The sequence below is a fragment of the Mauremys reevesii genome, linkage group 2 (genome assembly GCF_016161935.1).
Source record: "Mauremys reevesii isolate NIE-2019 linkage group 2, ASM1616193v1, whole genome shotgun sequence".
NCBI classification, from domain to species: domain Eukaryota; kingdom Metazoa; phylum Chordata; order Testudines; family Geoemydidae; genus Mauremys; species Mauremys reevesii.
In genome coordinates, this window is record NC_052624.1 from 206,868,775 (window position 1) to 206,891,562 (window position 22,788).

At 41.2% G+C, this 22,788-nt stretch overlaps 1 protein-coding gene across 6 annotated transcripts in view; it reads left to right on the forward strand.

Moving 5' to 3' along the window:
• Positions 1–22,788, forward strand: part of MIB1 (MIB E3 ubiquitin protein ligase 1) — a 113,599-nt gene that overhangs the window by 28,879 nt on the left and 61,932 nt on the right. For all 6 annotated transcript variants that reach the window (XR_005593591.1, XR_005593592.1, XM_039522264.1 and 3 more), the window contains exons 7-12: positions 3,795–3,978; positions 4,352–4,496; positions 7,946–8,079; positions 9,192–9,299; positions 15,887–16,084; positions 19,625–19,776. Coding sequence is in view for 4 of the 6 variants with exons in the window: in XM_039522264.1 (XP_039378198.1) it covers positions 3,795–3,978; positions 4,352–4,496; positions 7,946–8,079; positions 9,192–9,299; positions 15,887–16,084; positions 19,625–19,776 (921 nt within the window). In the remaining 2 variants the exon portion in view is untranslated. The remainder of the gene's footprint in view (positions 1–3,794; positions 3,979–4,351; positions 4,497–7,945; positions 8,080–9,191; positions 9,300–15,886; positions 16,085–19,624; positions 19,777–22,788) is intronic.

Below are 22,788 nucleotides of genomic sequence, written 5' to 3' on the forward strand. Positions count from 1 at the left end.
CAGCCTTCATAGAGCGCAGTAGGGAAAGCACTGCAGTCTGTCCACGCTGATAGCTGCAAGCACACGCAGTGGCATTGGGATACAGAGCACCTCTTCTCATTCTGGTGTTGTGGTGTCCCAATGCCCTGTGATGCATTGGTTCACATCCCAGTAATCCCTCTGCTTCTGTCCACAATTGGCACCATCTTTCAATGTTTTTTGTACTGCGCACTCTGCGCCCGAACTGTGAGGAATATGCTGATGAGTCTTTTGGGCTTTTGGGATCGGGAAACAAGCACTGAGTGGTGGGATCACATTGTCGTGCAAGTCTGGGATGACGAGCAGTGGCTGCAGAATGTTCGGATGAGAAAAGCCACTTTCATGGGACTGTGATGAGCTTGTGATGGTGGAGCCAGACAGCTACTGATCGGTCACTAACCAGTTTCTGTTGGAATCATGTTGATGCAAGTTTGCAGGGCCATTAATCGCATCCTGCTCAGAAGAACCGATAGATGGGACACATGTTCCTTCCTGCCCACCCCCCCAGCCCCCCCCAAGTATGTTAATCAGAAGGGCTATTTCTCTATGGTTCTCCAGGTGCTTGTGGATCGAACACTGGCCTGTTCAGGAAGCTGCAAGCCAGGACTTTTTCCCAGACCAGAAGATCACACCCTTTAATGCTGTGGCTCATGAAACCCTACACAGGAGCCTTGACAGCAGCAAGGAGCAGTTCAACAGGCTGAGCCAGTGCAGAATGACTGATAACAGCATCCCTGCGGTTATATCCGTGTGCTGTACCCTCCATAACATTTGTGAAGAGAAGGGTGAAAGATTGACTCAGGCATGGAACTCAGAGGTACAACACCTGGAGGCTGAATTTGAACAGCCAGAGAGCAGGGCTGTTAGAGGGGCCCAGCGCGGGACTGCAAGGATTAGGGATGTCATGAGGGAGCAATTTGAGGCTGAAAGCCACCAGTAATGTCTGGTGCCCTGCATGGGAGTGAAGTGCAGTGGTTCCAATATTAGTAGGAATCTGTGTTTGCTACGTATGATACACTGACTTGCAGTGCCTGTTGCTTTCCTGGGCTAAGGTATCTTTTACTTTATAAAATAATAAAGAATGTTTTCAAAGCAAAAAAATCCATTTATTGAAAAGAAACGCAACTGCTTTGGAAACAGAAGGGGCAAAGTGGTGGGGTGAGGAATGGTACAATCACAGATTTACATATGTCCTGTTATCATACTCAGCCTTCCTGTTTGGAGTGCTGTGCAATGAGTGCTGCACTTCAGGATGGCTATACTGCATGGTGATGGGGGTTGAGTGCAGTGGGTAAGAGTCGTAGTTTTCAGGGCTGGGTGGTGAAGCTACAGGTGTTGGAGGCAGCTGGTGCTGATAAGAACCCGGATGTTGGGGAAAGTGGGTTGTTTTGGGACAAGGGCTCCAGGTGGGAGTGCTCTGCCTGCATGGCTGCATTCTCCTGGCAGATCCTCCTTTTGCTCTCCTACCACTTCTGGAATTTTTTGATTTTCATTGCAGCATGTCCTCTTTGCTTCTACGTGGCCTCTTCCTGATTCTTTGCAGCCTCTCGGCCGGTGATACCACAGACGGCTGAGATCTCAAGGTTGCATCTGTAAAGGCAAAATGCAACACTTAACAGAGGCAGCATTGTTCACACCAGACAGTGATGATTCCCCCTTACTTAAGGAGGCCAAGCACAGCCTACACAATAGCATAATTTGCCCATCCCAAAGCACATAACCCATGGGAGCCCCAAAATGGTGAGTAAGCAGAGTCAAGGGGGACTGATTCTTTCCTGGCTGTACTGTCCTCTGGGTTTCTGTGCCTGGGGGAGAGCCAACAGCTGCAGGGGCTCCCTATACTGAACACTGTCCCCACATTTTCCATAGGAGTTGGTCCTGGAAGAAATCTCACTGCTGAGGGTGACCTGGGAAGCAAGGGAGGGTCTTCTACTGCAATGCGGCTTCCGCCTTGGCCCATATGCGGTTTGCCTGTGTGCAGCAATGGTCCCCCTGCCCCTCACGGCACAATGGCGCAGACACGTTAGCCTGACTGGGACAAGTACCACAGTGGCTCTCCCACGAAACCTGTGCAAGTTCATTGCCCAAGTTCTGGCTGATACCTTTGAAGAGATCACTAAGGCAGATTACCGCGATGTGGGAGAGCACATCAACACCCTATTCCGCATCTAGGCAGGCATGCAGACCTAACCCTCCTCGCCCCAGGAGCCTGCTTTTCAAAATAAAAGCTGCTTACCGGGAACCTCCTCTGGTGTTTGTCCTTCCCCAAGCACCGGCTGCTGCGACTGGCTACCTTCCTCCTGGCTTGAGAACAGCTCCTGGCATCTATGGATGCTGGGGTGTCTTCCTCCTCCTCAGCACCCTCGCTCCCACTTTGCTGCTGCTCCTCCTCCTCCTGCCTTGTTGGACTGGGCTCTGAAGTGTCCATGGTGGTACTCAGAGTGGAGATGGGGTCACCCCCCCAAGTATCGCGTCCCACTCTTTGTAAAAATGGCAGGTCACTGGGGCAGCACTGGAGCAGCTGTTTGCCTTGCAGGCTTTGCCCTAGGCATTCCGCAGCTCCTTCACTTTAACCCTGCACTGCAGCATGTCCTGGTCATGGCCCCTTTCCATCATGTCCCTTGGTATCTGCCCGAAGGTATTGTAATTCTTAAGGCTGGAGTGCAGCTGGGACTGGACAGCTTCCTCTCCCCAAACACTGAGGTTCAGCACCTCGCCATTGCTCCATACTGGGGATCGCTTGGCGCGTGGGGGCATGGTCACCTGGAAAGAGGTGTTGAGAGCACTCCACGCCTGGCTGATTTTCAAAATTCCCAGAGAATTTAAAGGGCGGGTCTGACGGTTGGTCACCTGAGGGCAGGGCAGTAGATTCAAACTGATGACCAGAGTGGCTAGAACAGGCATTGTGCGACACTTCTGTAGGCCAATCAGAGCGCATTAACAGACCAGGGCATCCACACTGGCGCTGCGGTGCTCCAGCGGGGGCGCATCAAACGTTATTCCACTTGCCGAGGTGGATTACCAGGAGTGCTCGCCAGTGTGGATGGGTTGTGAGTTAGAGTGCACTGGGCTGCTTTAATCGCTCAAACTCACAAGTGTAGCCATGCCCTTAATCATGTGCTGTTTTTTTAAGTGAATATAAATTAGCATAAAAAAAACTAAGTGCACACAAACCAATACATTGCATGGTACAAATCAAAATAGTTTAACCAAATGTCTGGCTGCAGGCCATACATGAAATAGCATTTTCCTATCTGTCCAACCCCATCTTTGAGGAAAGAAGAAAACCCTGTATTTAGATTCCAAGCCCTTTCCTTTCCCTATCAATTCTTGCCAGAGCAATCCATCCTTATCAGTTATCCTGGGTCCTTCCCTTTCCTTACTGTATTTTGAGAGGAATGCCAGACTCTCAGGACAGTAATCCCTACTCTAGGTGATGTCCATCCTCCACCCAAGCAAACCAAAACGCAGTCACTACACAGCTGCCATTATATGGCTGGCAGCTTTTCCCCTCAGGCTGCAAGAACAAACCATGGGAATGTTCTGACTGCTTCAGGTGCACCTCTCAGAAGATTACCCTTGCAGCCACCTGCTGGTAAACTAAGTGGAAATTTATGGGGAAAGTGATTAACAGCAGCTAAGCCATAGTGTCCAATCACACAAATTTCTGGGCACAAAAGCACAACTTAAGGCAACAAGTAACCTTTTAAAATATAGCCCCCACTTTTTATATTAAAAAAGAAAAGATCATTAGTTTGAAATGCATTATTTTCTAGGTGGACATTTAATCCAGCTGTTCTCACCAAAGCTAATGTTGTCCGAAGTGGAGATGCTGCTCAAGGTGCAGAAGGAGGTACCTCACAGTTTCAAGTGGGTGACCTTGTTCAAGTTTGTTATGATTTAGAACGAATCAAGCTTCTTCAAAGAGGTCATGGAGAATGGGCTGAAGCAATGCTCCCTGTAAGTATGTGTGTGTACACAATGGTATGTCGCTATGGTATTTTTAATTACACTTGGAAATGGTTGAACCTTCAAATTATTGGAATTGGGGTGACATTTAGGCCTTGTCTAGACTAGGGAAAAAATACTTTTTTCAGTTGAATTAGCTAAATTGAGCTAGTATAATTCTGTGGAAAGCCCTACTTAACTGCAGCGTAGACTCAGTTTAATAATCTGCCTAGCCTATAACTCAGCCTGTTAGAATTAAGTTGAAGGTGTTACTGATTTTAAAGTGAGGTTTCAGAAACCCTTTTACTTTATAAAACTGTCCATATGCTATAATATGTTAACATCTAAATATCTTTACTTGGTCTTTTCCTTGTCCTCAATACAGACTTTAGGTAAAGTTGGCCGGGTCCAACAGATTTATTCAGACAGTGATTTGAAGGTAGAGGTTTGTGGGACCTCTTGGACATACAATCCAGCAGCTGTCTCAAAGGTGGCATCAGCAGGATCAGCTATAAGCAATGCATCTGGTGGTAAGTGTGCGTACTATTTAGGAATGTGTGGTTTTGGTAAATAAAATTGTGTAAACTTAAAATATTGTTGATAAATATTGGTATGATGCCTATATGAAGCAAGAATAATAATCTCCAGGAAAGTAGTTCATACTGATGGCTGGGGAAAACTCCTATTGCAAAAGAATTTCCATGCTGGATCGTACCTGTTGTCCATCTAGTCCAGTATCTTGCTTCAGAGGAAAGTACAAGGAATCCTATAGTAGGCAGATGTGGGATAATCTGCTTCTCAAAAAACGTGTAATCTTCACCTCTGTTAGCTAAAAATCTAAAGCACTGTTTATCGGAATACAAAGAAATAGTGCCTAAAGGCGCAGAGTCAGGATTGGAGTCCCATTGTGCTAGGCACTGCAAACATATATAATATTCTCTGCTCCAAAAGCTTCCAATCAAGAGACGATAGGTGGGAGCGAGGTAAAGATGTAAAATGGATTCTGTGACTTTCAGAGACCTCCATGACATTTTCAGCTTCAGCCCGGTACCCTGGAAGGGGGCTGGAGCTGTTAGTCCCCTTTCCCCCACAGTTACGCCACCCCCTTTTTTTTAAGTAAAAGTCACAGACAGGTCTGTGAATTTTTGTTTATTTCCCATGACCTGTCTGTGACTTTTACTAAAAATAACCGTGACACAATTTTAACCTTAATTATGAGGCAGGAAGAATAGACGTACCCAATCTATCTTCTTCATACTGTTCTTTATATCGAGGTGGACTCCTGAGAAACTTCTTTATTATTAAACCTGTGCTTTCCTCTTTGGGCATGCCTTGAGTCTCGTTTGCTCGTCATATTTGGCTTTGATGCCACAAAAACATTCTGGGTAGCTCTCATACTTTTTCCCATTGTCTCCTATTGTTGAATGCTAAGTTAAGTTTCCCTAATGCATATGAATTTCCTGTGAGAGATACAGTTAGGCTGCAGTAGCTGTAAGATGAACTATGTGGCTGGCACGTCACTTTGTGCGTAAAGCCCTGGAGGAAAGTCTGTATTTTTAATTAACTTCCTCTGAAAAAGCAGAAAGCCAATATACTAGCCTGTAAATCTGTAACATTTTTCCTGTTTCAGTCCCATCTATTTATAGATTCATAGATTGTAGAGCTGGAAGGGACCTCAAGAGGTCATCGAGTCCAGTTCCCTGCCTTCATGGCAGGACCAAATACTGTCTAGACCATCCCTGATAGACATTTATCTAACCTACTCTTAAATATCTCCAGAGATGGAGATTCCGCAATCTCCCTAAGCAGTTTATTCCAGTGTTTAACCACCCTGATAGTTAGGAAGTTTTTCCTAATGTCCAACCTAAACCTTCCTTGCTGCAGTTTAAGCCCATTGCTTCTTGTTCTATCCTTAGAGGCTAAGATGAACAAGTTTTCTCCCTCCTCCTTATGACACCGTTTTAGATACCTGAAAACTGCTATCATGTCCCCTCTGTCTTCTCTTTTCCAAACTAAACAAAACCAATTCTTTCAGCCTTCCTTCATAGGTCATGTTCTCTAGACCTTTAATCATTCTTGTTGCGCTTCTCTGGACCCTCTCCAATTTCTCCACATCTTTCTTGAAATGCGGTGCCCAGAACTGGACACAATATTCTGGTTGAGGCCTAACCAGCGCAGAGTAGAGTGGAAGAATGACTTCTCGTGTCTTGCTCACAACACACCTGTTAATGCATCCCAGAATCACGTTTGCTTTTTTTGCAACAGCATCACACTGTTGACTCATATTTAGCTTGTGGTCCACTATAACCCCTAGATCCCTTTCTGCTGTACTCTTTTCTAGACAGTCTCTTCCCATTCTGTATGTGTGAAACTGATTGTTCCTTCCTAAGTGGAGCACTTTGCATTTGTCTTTATTAAACTTCATCCTGTTTACCTCAGACCATTTCTCCAATTTGTCCAGATCATTTTGAATTATGACCCTATCCTCCAAAGCAGTTGCAATCCCTCCCAGTTTGGTATCACCTGCAAACTTAATAAGCGTACTTTCTATGCCAACATCTAAGTCGTTGATGAAGATATTGAACAGAGCCAGTCCCAAAACAGACCCCTGCGGAACCCCACTTGTTATACCTTTCCAGCAGGATTGGGAGCCATTAATAACTACTCTCTGAGTACAGTTATCCAGCCAGTTATGCACTCACCTTTATAGTAGCCCCATCTAAGTTGTATTTGCCTAATTTATTGATAAGAATATCATGCAAGACCGTATCAAATGCCATACTAAAGTCTAGGTATACCACATCCACCGCTTTTCCTTTATCCACAAGACTCGTTATCCTATCAAAGAAAGCTATCAGATTGGTTTGACATGATTTGTTCTTTACAAATCCATGCTGGCTATTCGCTATCACCTTACCACCTTCCAAGTGTTTACAGATGATTTCCTTAATTACTTGCTCCATTATCTTCCCTGGCACAGAAGTTAAACTAACTGGTCTGTAGTTCCCTGGGTTGTTTTTATTTCCCTTTTTATAGATGGACATTATATTTGCTCTTTTCCAGTCTTCTGGAATCTCTCCAGTGTCCCATGATTTTCCAAAGATAAGAGCTAGAGGCTCAGATACCTCCTCTATTAGCTCCTCGAGTATTCTAGGATGCATTTCATCAGGCCCTGGTGACTTGCAGGCATCTAACTTTTCTAAGTGATTTTTAACTTACTCTTTTTTATTTCATCTTCCAAACCTACCCCCTTCCTATTAGCATTCATTGTTAGGCATTCCTTCAGACTTCTCGGTGAAGACCGAAACAAAGAAGTCATTGAGCATCTCTGTCATTTCCAAGTGCCCTGTTACTGTTTCTCCCTCCTCACTGAGCAGTGGGCCTAGCCTGTCCTTGGTCTTCCTCTTGCTTCTAATGTATTGATAAAAAGTCATCTTGTTTCCCTTTATTCCTGTAGCTAGATTGAGCTCATTTTGTGCTTTTGCCTTTCTAATCTTGCCCCTGCATTCCTGTGGTGTTTGCCTATATTCATCCTTTGTAATTTGCCCTAGTTTCCATTTTTTTTATGACTCCTTTTTATTTTTTAGATCATGCAAGATCTCATGGTTAAGCTAAGCTGGTCTTTTGACACATATTTTCTATCTTTCCTACCCGGCAGAATAGCTTGCTTTTGGGGCCTTAATAGTGTCCCTTTGAAATACTGCCAACTCTCCTCAGTTGTTTTTCCCCTCACTCTTGTCAAAACCACTCAGGCAGGAATCCTAACTGTAGAGTGAAACTGATCATCTTTGAGTAAATTTGAAGTTTCTGAACTGATGAGAAACTGATGTCAGTGAGTTAGAGCTTTGGTGTTGAGGTGCTGAACTAAGTGATAAACTGAATGGCGACTTGTGTAAGTCTCTTCAGATAGGAAAAACAGCCAGATTTGTTGTTCTCTATTTGGAGTTGTGATCTTACATGCTTTGTTTGATATCTGTAGAGAGATTGTCCCAACTTTTGAAGAAACTGTTCGAAACACAAGAATCTGGGGACCTCAATGAAGAACTTGTTAAAGCTGCTGCTAATGGAGATGTAGCAAAAGTGGAAGATTTGCTAAAGAGACCGGATGTGGATGTGAGTGTCTTTTTTTTGTGTGACTTCTAACGCACGGGAAATACAAGAAATCCCAAATCCTCTGCTAGGGATTCCCCTTGCATCGATGAATCCCCCGTGTGCAGAGAGCTGGCGTAGCTGGTACCTGTGCCTCTCTTCCACAGCCTCTGGAGGTAGTGGAGGGGCTAGAAGCCACTGTATTGCAGCCATTCACAGTGAACATATTTTTTTGTACCATATGCCATCTGGCAGGAATTAGAGCAGCCTCCAAGCTATTCTAAGTAGGGCTGAGGTAGAGAATTGAGTAGTCGTAAATGGTGGCAGTCCTTAACTTCTCTTATCTCCTGGGTGGCTTTGTGAGATAGGGAGAACCATCCTCATCTAGGCACTTCCCTAGACTGCTGAGTCAATCGAGCTGCTAGCTGTTCTTCCTGATGTTCTTGCAACACAGTGGAGAAGCTTCCTCCTCCTCCCTATAGTCAAAACACTTGAGAATCATAGGGCTCAGCTTGGTTCAGAATGTGTTTCAGTTCCCAGTCAAATACATATTTTCTTTTTAATACATTCACTTTTGAGGTCCAAAGGTTGGACATCACTGGCCTTAAACATTTAATTTTGAATTTTAAATTAATTCAGATTTATACAAACAATAAAAAAGAGTGTACATGCATGGCTGTAAGTCCCCTACCATAAATTAGGGGGAAAATAAATTCTGCAGAACACAGCTGATTCTCTTCAAAAGTCCACCTTTGCAGCAGCCTGACTAAAATCTCCAAGCTAGCAATTTAATATTAAACTTTGACATAAGTAAAAATCAGAATGACATTGTTATTTCTTCATTCTTGCTAATGAATAAGAAGTGTAGAGATGAAAAAGACCTAACAGATTGTACTGTCCCCAAATATGGTGTGCGCGCGCGCACACACTCAATTTGAAAGTTGCTCAGATATTTGGTATGGTAGCCCTGATGGAGATGATTTAGTAGGCAGAGTGCAGGTGAAATGAAAATTTCACAATAAACGGTTTTTAGAACATGGATATTTGCTGATATTATTGGTAGTAAATATCTGATATGTATGTGTATATATTGATGTACACTGTAAGTTAACTTTGCATTCTTAATATACTTTCAGGTGAATGGGCAGTGTGCTGGACACACAGCTATGCAAGCAGCCAGTCAGAATGGACATGTTGACATTTTGAAATTACTTCTGAAACAGAACGTGGATGTGGAAGCAGAGGTAATTTAATTTAAATATGACTGTTTTTTGTTAACTACTAAGTTCAGAGGTTTGAGCATTTGCCTGCTAAACACAAGGTTGTGAGTTCAATACTTGAGGGGGTAATTTAGGGATCTGGGGCAAAAATCTGCCTGGGGATTGGTCCTGCTTTGAGCAGGGGGTTGGACTAGTTGACCTCCTGAGGTCCCTTCCAATCCTAATATTCTATGATTCTATACCACTACATCTATTAATCACTTCCATATTTTGGGGGGTCAGATGCATTTTATCTTCTGCACTGCACTCCTGCACTTAACAGTCATTCTCTTGATGCTTTTTGTGTCCCAAGGCAATATTACATTCTTAGGCCTAGTCTGTGTGATAAAATTAGGTCAGTTTAACTACATCAGTCAGGGGTGTGAAAAATCCACATCCCTGAGTGGTGTAGTTAAGCTGACCTAAGTCCTCATGTAGACAGTGCTACATCGACAGAAGAATTATATTGCCTCTTGGGGAGGTGAATTACCTATGTCTGCCGCTGTAGTGGTGCAGCTGTGTTGCTGAAGCGTTTTAAGTATAACTTTTGCCTCTCTTTTTTACTCCTTTACCTGTCGGGATGATTATTGCAATCCCAATTGCACCAGAGATGTAAAAGTAATTTTGTATAAAATAATACTTTTTTTGAGAGGGATACTGATGCCAAACCATCAATGGTCTCAGGAGGTTCTATGTCACCTATCTTTTCATAACCACTGGTCCACATTGGTGGCAGGATCAGGTTAGAGGTGAGGGTGGCCACTCTTCCTAATGGAGTGCTCTTAGTTTAGGATCTGTGGACTTAAAATATAAAAAAGTTAGTGGTTGATGGACAGCAGCAGTAAATTTATGTGCAGTGATATCTTTTATGAGCTTTTAAAAAAAAATTAAATTGAAATTTTTTTTATGGCAACAGGACTCCCTTGCTCTATGTGTGAGGGAGGATCATATTGTGATTAAGGCTGGGGGTCATGAGATCTGGGTTCTATTCCTTGCTGTCTAACTGACTTCTCAATTTCTTGGCATTAGCATTCTCTTTTGTTAAAATATGGTGTTTCTTACCTTATTAATTGCAGTTCATGCCATCAATTAATATTTGTAAAGCATTTTGAGATCTTCTGGAAAGAGAGAAAGTAGTTTTGTTCTTCTGTTGGTCTGAGTGACCAAGATGGCTCCTCAGCTAATTCTGTCATGATCTGTTTTGTAAGGGAAAATAGTCCTTCTCTTGAGGTTAGCAGTTTAGCCAGTGTCATTTATTGAGTGTTTTCACTGGAGTCTTTAGTACTATGTTACTTCTACATAATTACACAGAATTTAGTTTGGCTGAATCATATTGGTTGGCTAATAAAATCCAGGGATGTATGTTTTAATAAACATTATGCCATTTGTTACTATGTGTAGGATTATTGTGCACAAATATGTGCGAAATGTTTCTACTTTTTCTCCATGCACCATCTCCCTCATCTACAAGGGAAAAATCTCTGAGGGATAAAATACATTAAATTCTTAAATTCTTTGTAGAATCTTTCTGCCTATGGGAGTGAAGTCTCCTACAATAGTGTTCATTGTGTATTTCTTTTAGCACAGGCAAGTGTTTTTACATACTAAGCACAGGATTGCCATTTTCTCTTTAATTTTTTTCACTGTTATTCAGGGGATGATCATTGAAACTACATTCCCTGAATGCAGGATCGCTTGAGGTTCCAAGTTTGTTACAATTCAAAGTAAAAAATTTGATTACCTAGCACAGTGGGGTCCTGGTCCATGACTAAAGCTCCTAGACTTTATGGTAATACAGATCATAAAAATGAAGTAGGAAGGAAGCACAGCCTAAATGTTGAATTTCTTAGGGCCTGATTCCTTAAGCAGTATGAATTGTTTTGCACCAGAATTACATAACTGATTCTGGCAGCATAAAGACTAATTGTAAAATTGTATATGATGCACCATCTTGTGTGAATGTGCTGGATGAGGCGCTTCCTAACTTCCTTCCATTCATGTGAATGGGAAGCAGCACAAAGCCAGCCCTTTGCATGTGGCATGTAGACAAAACAGGCAGCTGGTAGTGCATTCTCCAAAGTAGATACTTTTCTTACTATGCATACATTATACAGTGTAGAGAGGGTTTCACATACTGAAAGTAAAGTAGGTTTGAGTTGAAGGAGACGTAGTAACTTGGCAAGAATTGCTCTAGAACAGCTTTGCTTCAATTTTTTTTTTTTTCATGCAAGATGAACTAAGGTTAAATACCTGCTTAGTTATTTAATACTATGCAAAATGCTCTGAAATCATTTTCAGTCCTGTTCATCTTTGGGTATAGAAGAAATTTATCTGAAAAAGTATATTCAGGTGTTTAAACATTTTGTCTTATTTAATTCATATGTATTACATACTTGTAAAATTGTACAAAAGTGCCACAGATCTGTACTAAAAGTCTATGGAGGGGTGAGAGAAGACAACTGAAATTTCTCATTTATATTCCCAAATTTGAAGTTTCTTTGGAAATTTTGGCTTGTTGAATTGGGACAAATGGCTTGCTTTTTAAAAAGGCAGTATTTGCTTGCCATGATCTGACTTTCGAATCATATTACTTCACTGAAAAACAGTTGTCTGAAAATCATATACATCATACTCCACTTGAGAGCTGGATTAGGCTGCTAAATAAGTGAACTGTGGGGTCAGAGATGGAGCTTTGATATGCTCTCCACTGGGACTGTTCAAGCAGAGGAGCTGCTGGTGCAGAGGGGATGGGTGGATGGGTGCTGGAGGTTGCTGCTACAGCTGGCTGTAACTGTGTATGGGGAGAGGTGCAAAGAGGAAGTCCGGTAGGGGAAACTCCTAAAAAGAGAATTGCAGCAAGGATCAGGGAGCGGCTGAGTGGGAAGCTAGAGTTCAGCCAGACCCAGGGAACCACGGCCAATGGGAGCGGCAGGGGTGGTGCCTGTGGGCAGAGGCAGGGCGCAGAACCCCTGTAGCTGCCCTTTCCCCTAGGAGCCGCAGGGACATGCCAGCCGCTTCCTGGGAGCTGCATGGAGCCTGCACCCTGCACCTCCTCCTGCACCCCAACCCCCTGCCCCAGCCTGGACCCCCCTCCTGCACCCTGAACCCCTCATTTCTGGCCCCACCTCAGAGCCTTCACCCCAGCCCAGAGCCCGCACCCCCTCCAACACACCAACCCCCTGCCTCAGCCCAGAGCCCCCTCCTGTATTCCGAATCCTTTGGCCCCAGCCTAGAGCCCCCTTCCTACACCCCAAACCCCTCATTTCTGGCCCTACCTGGGAGCCCGCACCCACAGCTGGTGCCCTCACCCACTCCCACACCCCAACCCCTTGCCCCAGCTCAGGGAAAATGAGTGAGCGAGGGAGGGGGGATGGAGTGAGCGGGGGAGGGGAGATGGAGTGATGGAGGGAGGGGGGATGGAGGGAGCGGGGGCAGGGTCTCAGGGAATGGGCAGGGGGCTGGGCAAGGTGTTCGGTTTTCTGCGATTAGAAAATTGGCAACCCTAGATTGAGTAGAGAACGGGAGTGTTAAAAAACTGACTTTGGGACATGGGGTGAGGAGTATGTGGATGATAAGGAACACAAATAGGATTGCACTTAGGACATGCTCACTTGGGGTGGCTGCTTCCTTGTGTTGTCTCCCCTGGGAACTGATTTAACCTGATAGTGAACAGTGATGACTTCTGCTTAATCAGGACAATATGTAACAATGCCACTTAATCAGGATGCATTTGGTTAGTAGCATAGGGCTCAAATACTTATCTAGGTATTAGCTAGGGTGACCAGATAGCAAGTGTAAAAAATCAGGACGGGGTGGGGGGTAATAGATGCCTATATAAGAAAAAGCCCCCAAAATCAGGACTGTCCCTATAAAATCGGAACATCGGGTCACCCTAGTGTTAGCATTCTAGTCTTTCTGCAGAAGTTATTGAATAAGTATATAAAAAGTAGATAAAATATTATATTCAATAAAGTTTTTTTTTTTCATTCTAATGTTCGGATTTTTTTTTAAAGGCCCCTTTTATTTGGGACAACTTCTTAGCTAGCTGTTTGGCAGCTCTGGGTAGTACAGTTAAGATTCTGCTGTATAGAAAATATGCGGTTTGGTATTTTTTCCCTAGAGTAACAACTTACTGAAGTTAGTTCTAGAAATAATGCACATATATATCTGGAACTCCACACTTTTAAAATAAAAGCACCTGCATTTATTTTAATGAATCAGTAGTCTTTAAGTTCAGTCTTTTGGCTATGGAAATTAAATGGAGAAAAAATTAATAGCTTAGCTCATTAACATAGTATTTAAAAGTACTTAAAATTAGCTTAAATGTTTCATAGTTATATATAATATTTCATTCTGGTGGATCCCAGATCAGTTTGCAGATTGTAAACAAGTATGAATAGGAATAGCTTCTCTTCCCAATGAAAGAAAACACCCTGGAATGAAATGCAGCAGCTAACACAACACACAATGCTATACAACAATTCAAGATGCGAGTTGAAGACAATCACAGTATGCAACTGAAAATGCAAGGGAAATTTAGAGAGGCAGAATGTAATTACCCAAGTTGGAATTTCATTCATCTTTAACACTTAGTCTTATAAAATGTGCCATGGCATCTTTAATCACCACTAAAGTCAAACTATACAGAGCCTCCTTTAGAACAGTGATCCCGAATACCATGCTGGAACATTATCAGTGGCCAAGAAATATAGGAGAATACTTTCCTTCTGGACTGTGTTTAGACTTTGTGACTCTTCTTTTTCTTGATCCATTACTAGTGGATGAGAATGAACTTTATCTGTGGAAGATAATTTGGAAGCATTATGAACAAAACATACACAAGGCTTTTACCAGAACGTCTTTGAAGGTTGCTGCTTTCTTCAATGGAAATCTTGTAAATTTAAATATTTCTAATACCTAAACAGAAAGGGACACTTGTAGGTTACCAGACACCTGTCTTTTGGTGGTTTGGTTTAACTATGGATTTTCATCATTTTGTTTTTTAAATTTTTTTGAGTGCAAATTTGACTTTTCATATCCTATTGGTAACTAGTCTGATCATACCAACTTTCTGTCTGTCCCTTTGCACATAGACATGTTTTAATCTGTGAACTATTTAAATGTTTTATATAATCTACATAATTTTAAACTTTTTAAAACCACAGATTGATTGTGGGAAAAAATATTTGGTTTTATAAATCAAACTGTTCTGAAGACAGCTGTAGTGGAATCCAGAGGAACCTTTTATGAAAAAAATATTTACTATTTATCATCCTTGATATTTTCCAAATGTTAGTAAGCTAGTGTATGGTAACATAGTGAAATATTGCACTTTGCGCACATCTTGACATTAAAAAAAATCCAACAATTCTGTTAATTTTATTTGGCTATTGCTCATTTGTATAGCATTCAGTTTTGAATATTAGAATATAAATTATCTTCGTATATAATTGTCACTAATTGTAAAGAGTTTATATTTATATGCCCATCAAAGGGTTCATTTAATCCCTTTTTTGCATAGATGTAGTATTGCAATCCTTTAACTCTTGTTTGTCAATTTAACTCTTCTTTAAAAGACGGTCTTAAAACATCCTTTTAGTTCTGTGTTCATCTATCCTTTTTTTCAGCTTCTCTCTAATTCTATGCTCATCCTATAGAATTTTTTTTTTTATTTTATTAACTTGACAAAAATTTTATCCTGACTTTTCTTGGAAGACTTTAATAGCTACAGTAAATCTGTGTTATCCAGCACTTTACCAACTGGAAAGCTCTAGAAACCGGCATTTTTGATATCCATTAAAAGTCCGGTTGGCGTGGGGCTGGCAGGCTCTCTACGTGACTCTGTGTGGCTCCCTGGAAGCAGCGACATGTCTCTGCTGCTCCTAGGTGGAGGAACGGCCACAGGGGCTCCGTGCGCTGCCCCAGCCCACCTCAAGCGCTGGCTCTGGAGCTTCCATTGGCCGGGAACTGCGGCCAATGAGAGTAGCGGGGGCAGCGCCTGGGGCAGAAGTAGTGCGCACAGTTGCCTGGCCATGCCTCTGCCTAGGAGCAGTAGGGACATGTCACTGCTTGCGGATAGCCACCAGAGGTGAGCTGTGCCCACATCCGGCACCCTGAAACCCCCCCCGTGCCTCAGCCCCCTGTGCTGAGCCCCATCCCACACCCAAATGTCCTCCCAGAGCCTGGTAAATATAACTCTTAGTTAAGCGGAATTTTTGACTAACTGGCACCCCCACATTCCCTCAACATGCCGGATAACAAAGCTTTTACTGTATATAGATGTTGTAGATAAGTGACAGTCCACAGGTTGTGAGATGTAGGTAATGTTTCAGTTTTCGTCCTTGATCATTGCATATTGCACATAGATGTGTGTTCAGCTTCTGTTGCTGGGGCTTGATCGGTTTTGAACTAATTTCATACAGATTAGCTGAGTGTTTGAGTGGTGCCCTGGACAGCTTTTTCTCTAATTGCGAAAATGCAGTGAAAATCCCTTAACTGATCATTTTGAAGTAAGCTTTTTATAATTGTGTAGTACAAATGGAATTTGTTTCAAATCAATGTTTACACTTTAGGACAAAGATGGAGACAGGGCTGTTCACCACGCAGCTTTTGGAGATGAAGGTGCTGTGATAGAGGTTTTGCACAGAGGCAGTGCAGATTTGAATGCTCGCAACAAACGCAGACAGACTCCACTTCATATTGCTGTTAACAAAGGTCATTTACAAGTTGTGAAGACTTTACTGGACTTTGGCTGTCATCCTAGTCTCCAGGTAAAACAAATTTTGACTTTCATTTTTTTGTCTTCAAACTAAGTTTTATGCAAATATGGTATATGGATGCTGCATGTAGATGTATAAATCTTCCTATTAAGGCTGTTACATTGAATTGTTTTCTATGTTTCATACTGAAATTTAAAATGCACCTTGCTCTAGGCATGTGTACAATATTTTAAGCCTATATAGATTGAGTCAATGTACAAATATGTTTAACATGCAGATTAACTCTCTTCATCCAGTCAACATCCCTTATCCTCCCCACATATGTAATCTGGTAAGAGAGGCTTTGCAGCATGACCTAAAGGCCAGCAAATTTAGACTCTGTCAGAAAAAGGGAGAAAACAACTTCCAGAGTTGAACCCATCAGACGGTATGTCTGCCACAAGACTTCCATTCAAACATGAAGTCTGTTATTGAGAGCCTCTGCTGCCATGGTATTACACAGTGAGGAAAAACTGCTTCTGTAAACTAATTGGAAACTAGTGCAAATGGTACTGCAAAAGGGAGAAATACTGCCTAAAAAATGAACAAACAAAACCCCACTTCTAAATAAGCAGACAGTTACATTCTGCCTGAGCTGAAGCTTCAACATAGCTGCATGCACAGTGCATTGCATGTGTAAATCTAAAGATGAAAAAGGATGGATAAATGTGCTGAGGTCAGCATCTGAAAGAAAAGGTTGTAAAGCCCTAGGCAAATATGAATGATACAACATACTCCTACTGTTGCCATCTGGATATCCTTGTGCTTCAGACTCCACCAGTTTTTCCTATTTGTGCACCTTGGAAAGAAGAGGTAAAGCAACTAATGTAGTAATTGCTATTTACTCAGTTTATTTCCTCCTGGCCTACTACTTCCATCTTACTAGGGCTGAGGTATTATTTACAAGTATTACTTCCATCTTGCTGAAGTAGAGCCTCAGCTAGGGAACTTTAATCCAGACCCCAGTTTCTGTAAGTGTTGGCTATAACAACCAGCCTGTTCTATTTGGCTCAATAATAGGGGCAATTAGGTGAAATTCATATGGCCTGTGATATAAAGGAGGCTGGGCTATATCTACTGCTCCCTTTGGTCCGTAAATTCAATGAATCTATGAAACTACACCATCTACAGGCAATGAAAATCAGAAAATCCCTACGACAATAATACATTTTCAGATTCTGCACATGTGCAGAGAAGTCTAATGCACATGCAGTTAAGCAATTGATTTCACTGTGATAGATGAGAATGCAGGGGCATTTGGGGTTGGGACTTGGCTGTAGCTAACTGGCATGTTCTTTAGCTCTCAAGCCAACCCACTGCACAAGGAAAACAATTTAGTCTACATACAATAAGCTCAAGAAATCTGATTGGTTGGAATGAGTAACTATATCATTTCATTTTGGTGGGCCAGTGCAGGATGTTTGCCAAATTTGGCAGATATTGCAGTTTTGGTGACTGCTAATCCCACAGTGAAAGTTCTAAGGGATCCTTTTTACACTATGCTGCACTGTGCTGCTAATTGAGAAACACTAGTGGTGAAATACTGGCCCCACTGAAGTCAATTGCAAAACTTCTGTTGACTTCAGTAGGGCCAGGATTTCACCCAGAAACATAAATCCTGAGAATATGCATCTCTGCAGCAGTATAATGAACTCAACTAAACACATTTTTCTACTGTAGATATTATAGGAAACTTATTTTTAATTTAAATTGTTGGGTTTTGGAACAAATTATGCATAAGGTGTTTTGCTTTTGGAATAATGGTGTATTTTTTTCTTTAATTTGGACTTTTCAAAACTAAAACCCCAGGAAGCTAAAAAATAAATATAAATTCTTTGGTCAGGTATGTGCTGAAAAATTTCTGGCACCTTTAAACCATGTATTGTCTTGTTGGTACAAGCCCTAAATTATTTATAAAATTTAATGTTGCCCCATGAAAGCTTCCCTTTTGCTTTATTTAAAATACAGCCTTGCACAAGTTTAACTATCCTGAGGGGGTGCACATTTTTCATTAGTCTGCTTTGTTCATATTATTTTTATTAGAGGAGGTTTTAGCTTGAATTTTTCTATGACAGTTGTCTCAGACATGATGATTAAATTTATGAACTATATATTTGAAATTCATGCTAGTAGACATTTAAATTTTTATAAATCTTGAACTTAAAGAATTGTTTTAATGTCTAACTTTTTTGTGATGCATGACACTTTTTATAGCAAATACATGCAGAAAACATGGCAGTTAATGACTTTTGTAGGTGATACTGAACTACAAATTGCCTACATACTTGAAAAATGTGCATAGCTCTTTGTTGTGTGCAGATCACACAGATCTACCTCTATTCCAGACCTGAGTCTGTCTGTCTGTCTCTGACATCTCCTCATGGATATTCAGCAGACAGCTAAAGCTCAACATGACTATAACAGAGCTCTTAATTTCCCTTCTCCCTACTTCTTACTCTCACTCACTGTGGACAACACAACCATCTATTGCTCAGGCCTGTAACCTCTTTGATTCAGACCTTTCTCTAGCTCCTCACATTCAGGCTATGTGTAAATCTTGTTAATTTTTTTCTGCATAACCTCTCTCAGATACAGCCTTTCCTACCCACCCACACAGTTAAAACTTTTGACCAGGATCTGATGAACTCATGTCTCAGTCATTGCAACATTACTTTCCCTGGTGTTAATGTTGCATTCTTGCCCCAATCATCTACTCAGAATGCTGCTACAAATCTTTCTCCTAATGTGTTGCTTTGACATGTTGTCTGTCTTTGCATCCCTTCACTGGCTCCCTCTTCTTTATTGTATCAAACATAAACAACATGTCTTCATTTTCGAGGCCCTTGATGGCCTATCCTCATCCTACCTATCATCTTTATCGAGATGTCAGCTCCCGCCTCTGCTAGGCCAATAATTCCAGCCTCGATCACTCGTTAACTTTTCAAAAAAGCACCTTTATGCTTTCTTAAGTGCTGCCCCTCACTATTGGGGCAAGAGCTCCCCATAAACAACTGCAAAGTTACCTCCTCCAAATTCCTCACTAAAACAGTCTTCTGCCGTGAGACCTACATAAAGCTTGATAAGTGGGCCACTGGCGTGCTGAGACTGTTACCTATCATGCTGATTAATATTGTATCATTGTTTCCTTCTGCTTCCCTTTCTGTCTTGCATTTAGATTGTAAGCTCATTGGGGCAGTGACAGTCTGTTTTGTATTTTGTTTTGTTTTGTATTTGTGTAGTACCTAGTTGTATGGTGTCCTGGTCCTAGATGCTATAGTAATGCAATTAATAAATAAATACATATTAACTTCTCCTTCAGACTGTCCTCGTTCTGTGATTAAACTTCACAAAAACTATTTTGACCAAAAAGCAGTGTTAAGTGTGCAGACTGGATTGAAGTTATAATTGTAAGTGCTGGAAAATGATATTAAAAGTTATCTTGTATTTGCATCTCATTAGTTCCTATAGTGACATGTGAGACCTTCTTTTCCCATAAATTTCCTTTTTAAATAGGTAAATATGGAAGCTGAAGAAAATCATTTCTATTTTTAGGATTCTGAAGGTGATACTCCACTCCATGATGCGATAAGTAAAAAGCGTGATGACATCCTGGCTGTACTGTTAGAAGCTGGGGCTGATGTTACTATCACAAACAACAATGGATTTAATGCTCTCCATCATGCTGCGCTAAGAGGGAATCCCAGGTAAAGTCTTGTTGTCATTAGTGTTTAGTTCATGATGTTTGATTAAAGGAGGAAAAATGAGAAAAAACATTCTGGTATTTCTGTAACTTTTATAGTAGATTTATTATGCTGAAATGTAGCAAGCCAGATTTTTACCCAAAAGTGAAATTTTGGAGAGAGACTTTATGTAAAAATGATTCAGCTATTGAGCATGAGAAGGAAGGCTGAGATGGTTGGCTATGTGGTGAGGGGAAGGAGATGCTCTCCCAATCGTTTTAAAAAACATTTTTGTTTACAGCCATTAAACTGTTCTATAGCTGGAACAACTGAGGGTAAAAAGTTGAAGTTTTGAATGGAATGAATATTAAGAAGAGCCATTGAGTATTTCAGTGAAAATTTGAGATTTGAGAGTTAGGAGGCTTTGAAAACTGTATTTTGCACATGCACAATAACTGAAATAGAGGTATTTTTAACAACTTTCTACCAATGGAAGGAAGGTTGGTTGGGTTGTGCATGCATGTATGTTAGATACATATACTTGGGAATGTGGGTATTTAAGAAATTGTGCAGTGAGCAAGGGCTCCATAGGAGCACAGTAGTTTGCATGGTTAATTGTATTCTCACATGAGCGTCTAATAGTGCAACGTATACTCCGAATGAAGCAAGGGCTGTCCTGGCCTAATTAATTAATTTAAAAAATATTAGCCTAGGAATTTTCATAAAAAGTACTGTGGGGGAATAGTAGACGTTCAGATATGAGAATGCCATGGTTATGGTTCCATATGTATCCTTAACTTTGTCCCCTTGTGTGATTATAACATTCCTGTCTTGAGTCATCTGATCTTAAGTTACTATTTTTCAAGTAACAATGTAATACAGGTTTATAAACCTCAGTGAACGAGGCACAGATTTGCAGGAGTCTTCATGTAACACGCTATGAGTACTGTAAGTTGCTGAGTGAGTGTGGATTTCTTAGCATAGTAATGCGTTTTTCTGTCTGCCATATGTAGACTTATACATTAGTAGATGAAGTTGCATGTGTAAGCTTATAGAAACATTGTGTAATATTTAAAAAATATGTGGTCATGTAGTTAAAGATTGTATTATTCACACTCATAAGTAGGCAGTTTTGGGTTGCACACTCAACTGTAACAATGGCATTATGCATCAGAGGGGTAGCCGTGTTAGTCTGGATCTGTAAAAGCAGCAGAGAGTCCTGTGGCACCATATAGACTAACAGACGTTTTGGAGCATGAGCTTTCCTGGGTGAATACCCACTTCGTCGGATGCATGCTGCAATGGCATTATGTGATTTGAGTGCTTAACCATGTAACCATAATGTCTTAATCTTTTCTGTTTAGAATAGTACAAACTGATTTACAAAGCAAAGTTACAAGAATATTCCTCTAAAGCCCTGTACAGTGTAAAGTGAGCATGTTTAAGTTTGTCATGCTAAGTTTGCCCCTGATGGTACAATAATTTAAAACATCAAAACTATGTATTTATAATAGCATATTTATTGAAGTAGATTTGCCAAATTTGACCTATGCGCAACAGCTCATTCTTTAATTGTTGATCTGTAAGCATGTTTTGTTGGGTTCAAAATCTTCATTTGTATATAATAATTCTAGTAGTTGGCTTTTTTGCATGATTTAAGCTGTTTGGAAAGCTTTCACTGTCACTGCTTGTGAAGAGCTATTTGTGGATAAATGGAGTTTCAGTCCAGCACTTTCATTAGCGTTAAGTGCAAATATAATGGAAAATGTGATGTCATTTGCATGCAACTAAACCAGCATTTTATGAATAAATGAAGTGTTAATATTTTTATTTCATTGCTTGTTTGAGCTGAAAGGTAATGGAATTGTTTAGTAACAGAAAAGCTAATGGAGTTGGAGGTGTAACTGTGGGTATTGCTTGGCCTGTAGAATCTTTACTACTTTTTGTGGCTAATACATGAGAAGAGTACCACGATTGACTTTTAACTCTTACATTATCATGACAGGCAGTTAGGAAAATATTTACTTGTAAATTGCAACGTCCATATGGAATCAGATGCACACATAAACACAGAACCAGATAGTAACAGTTATAGTTGTTTTGAATGGAACTACACTTTAATCCAGTGGAAATGTTATAAAGAATAGGAAAAATTGCACTCAAGTTTTTCTACAGCACTCATTGCCATAGTATCTAAGGTAGGAAACACTTCAAGGAGCTAATGAAGACACTAGACAACATGACTAGCTGCACTAATTAGAAGGCACACTTGCCTTTCTGACTACCAGAATCTGAAGCCTGGGTATTTTACTAGATTTGTCAGTGCTCCTTGATATCTAGGTAGCTCCTTGATATCTTCAGGGAGGGATAGCTCAGTGGTTTGAGCATTGGCCTGCTAAACCCAGGGTTGTGAGTTCAATCCTTGAGGGGGCCACTTAGGGATCTGGGGCAAAATCAGTACTTGGTCCTGCTAGTGAAGGCACGGGGCTGGACTCAATGACATTTCAAGGTCCCTTCCAGTTCTAGGAGATAGGATATCTCCATTTAATTATTAAAATTAAAGCAGTAGCCAAAAATACCTTCTTCTGTCTCCAGCTTGCCAGGATTCAATGGCTATTGCTCTGAGGATGCTGCCTAGTGACTGTGATCCATATGTTCTTCACTGCAAGATTAGATTTCCTGTATTTGGGGTCAAGACCACTCTTACTCATTGAGACAACTGCTTATTGGGCCACTGAAGCTGTCTGATCTCAGAGTGTGGTGCAAACCCACATTTCATAGAAGCATTCCTGCAGTAACAAGCTTAAGAACAGTGATTGAGAGGTGGGAAAATATTCCAGGTATAAGTGATTGATCCCTACAGTGATACTTGGATACTATTGTGACTGAAGAGGAAAGGGTAGATTTATGTAGGTGCTTGAGCCATACAAGCACCTACATAAATCTAAGTGGTTTTTCTTTTAATCTCCTTTTCTTCTTTCCTAACCTATAGAAGAAATAGTTTGATTATTTCATACATTTTTTGTATGAGTAGAT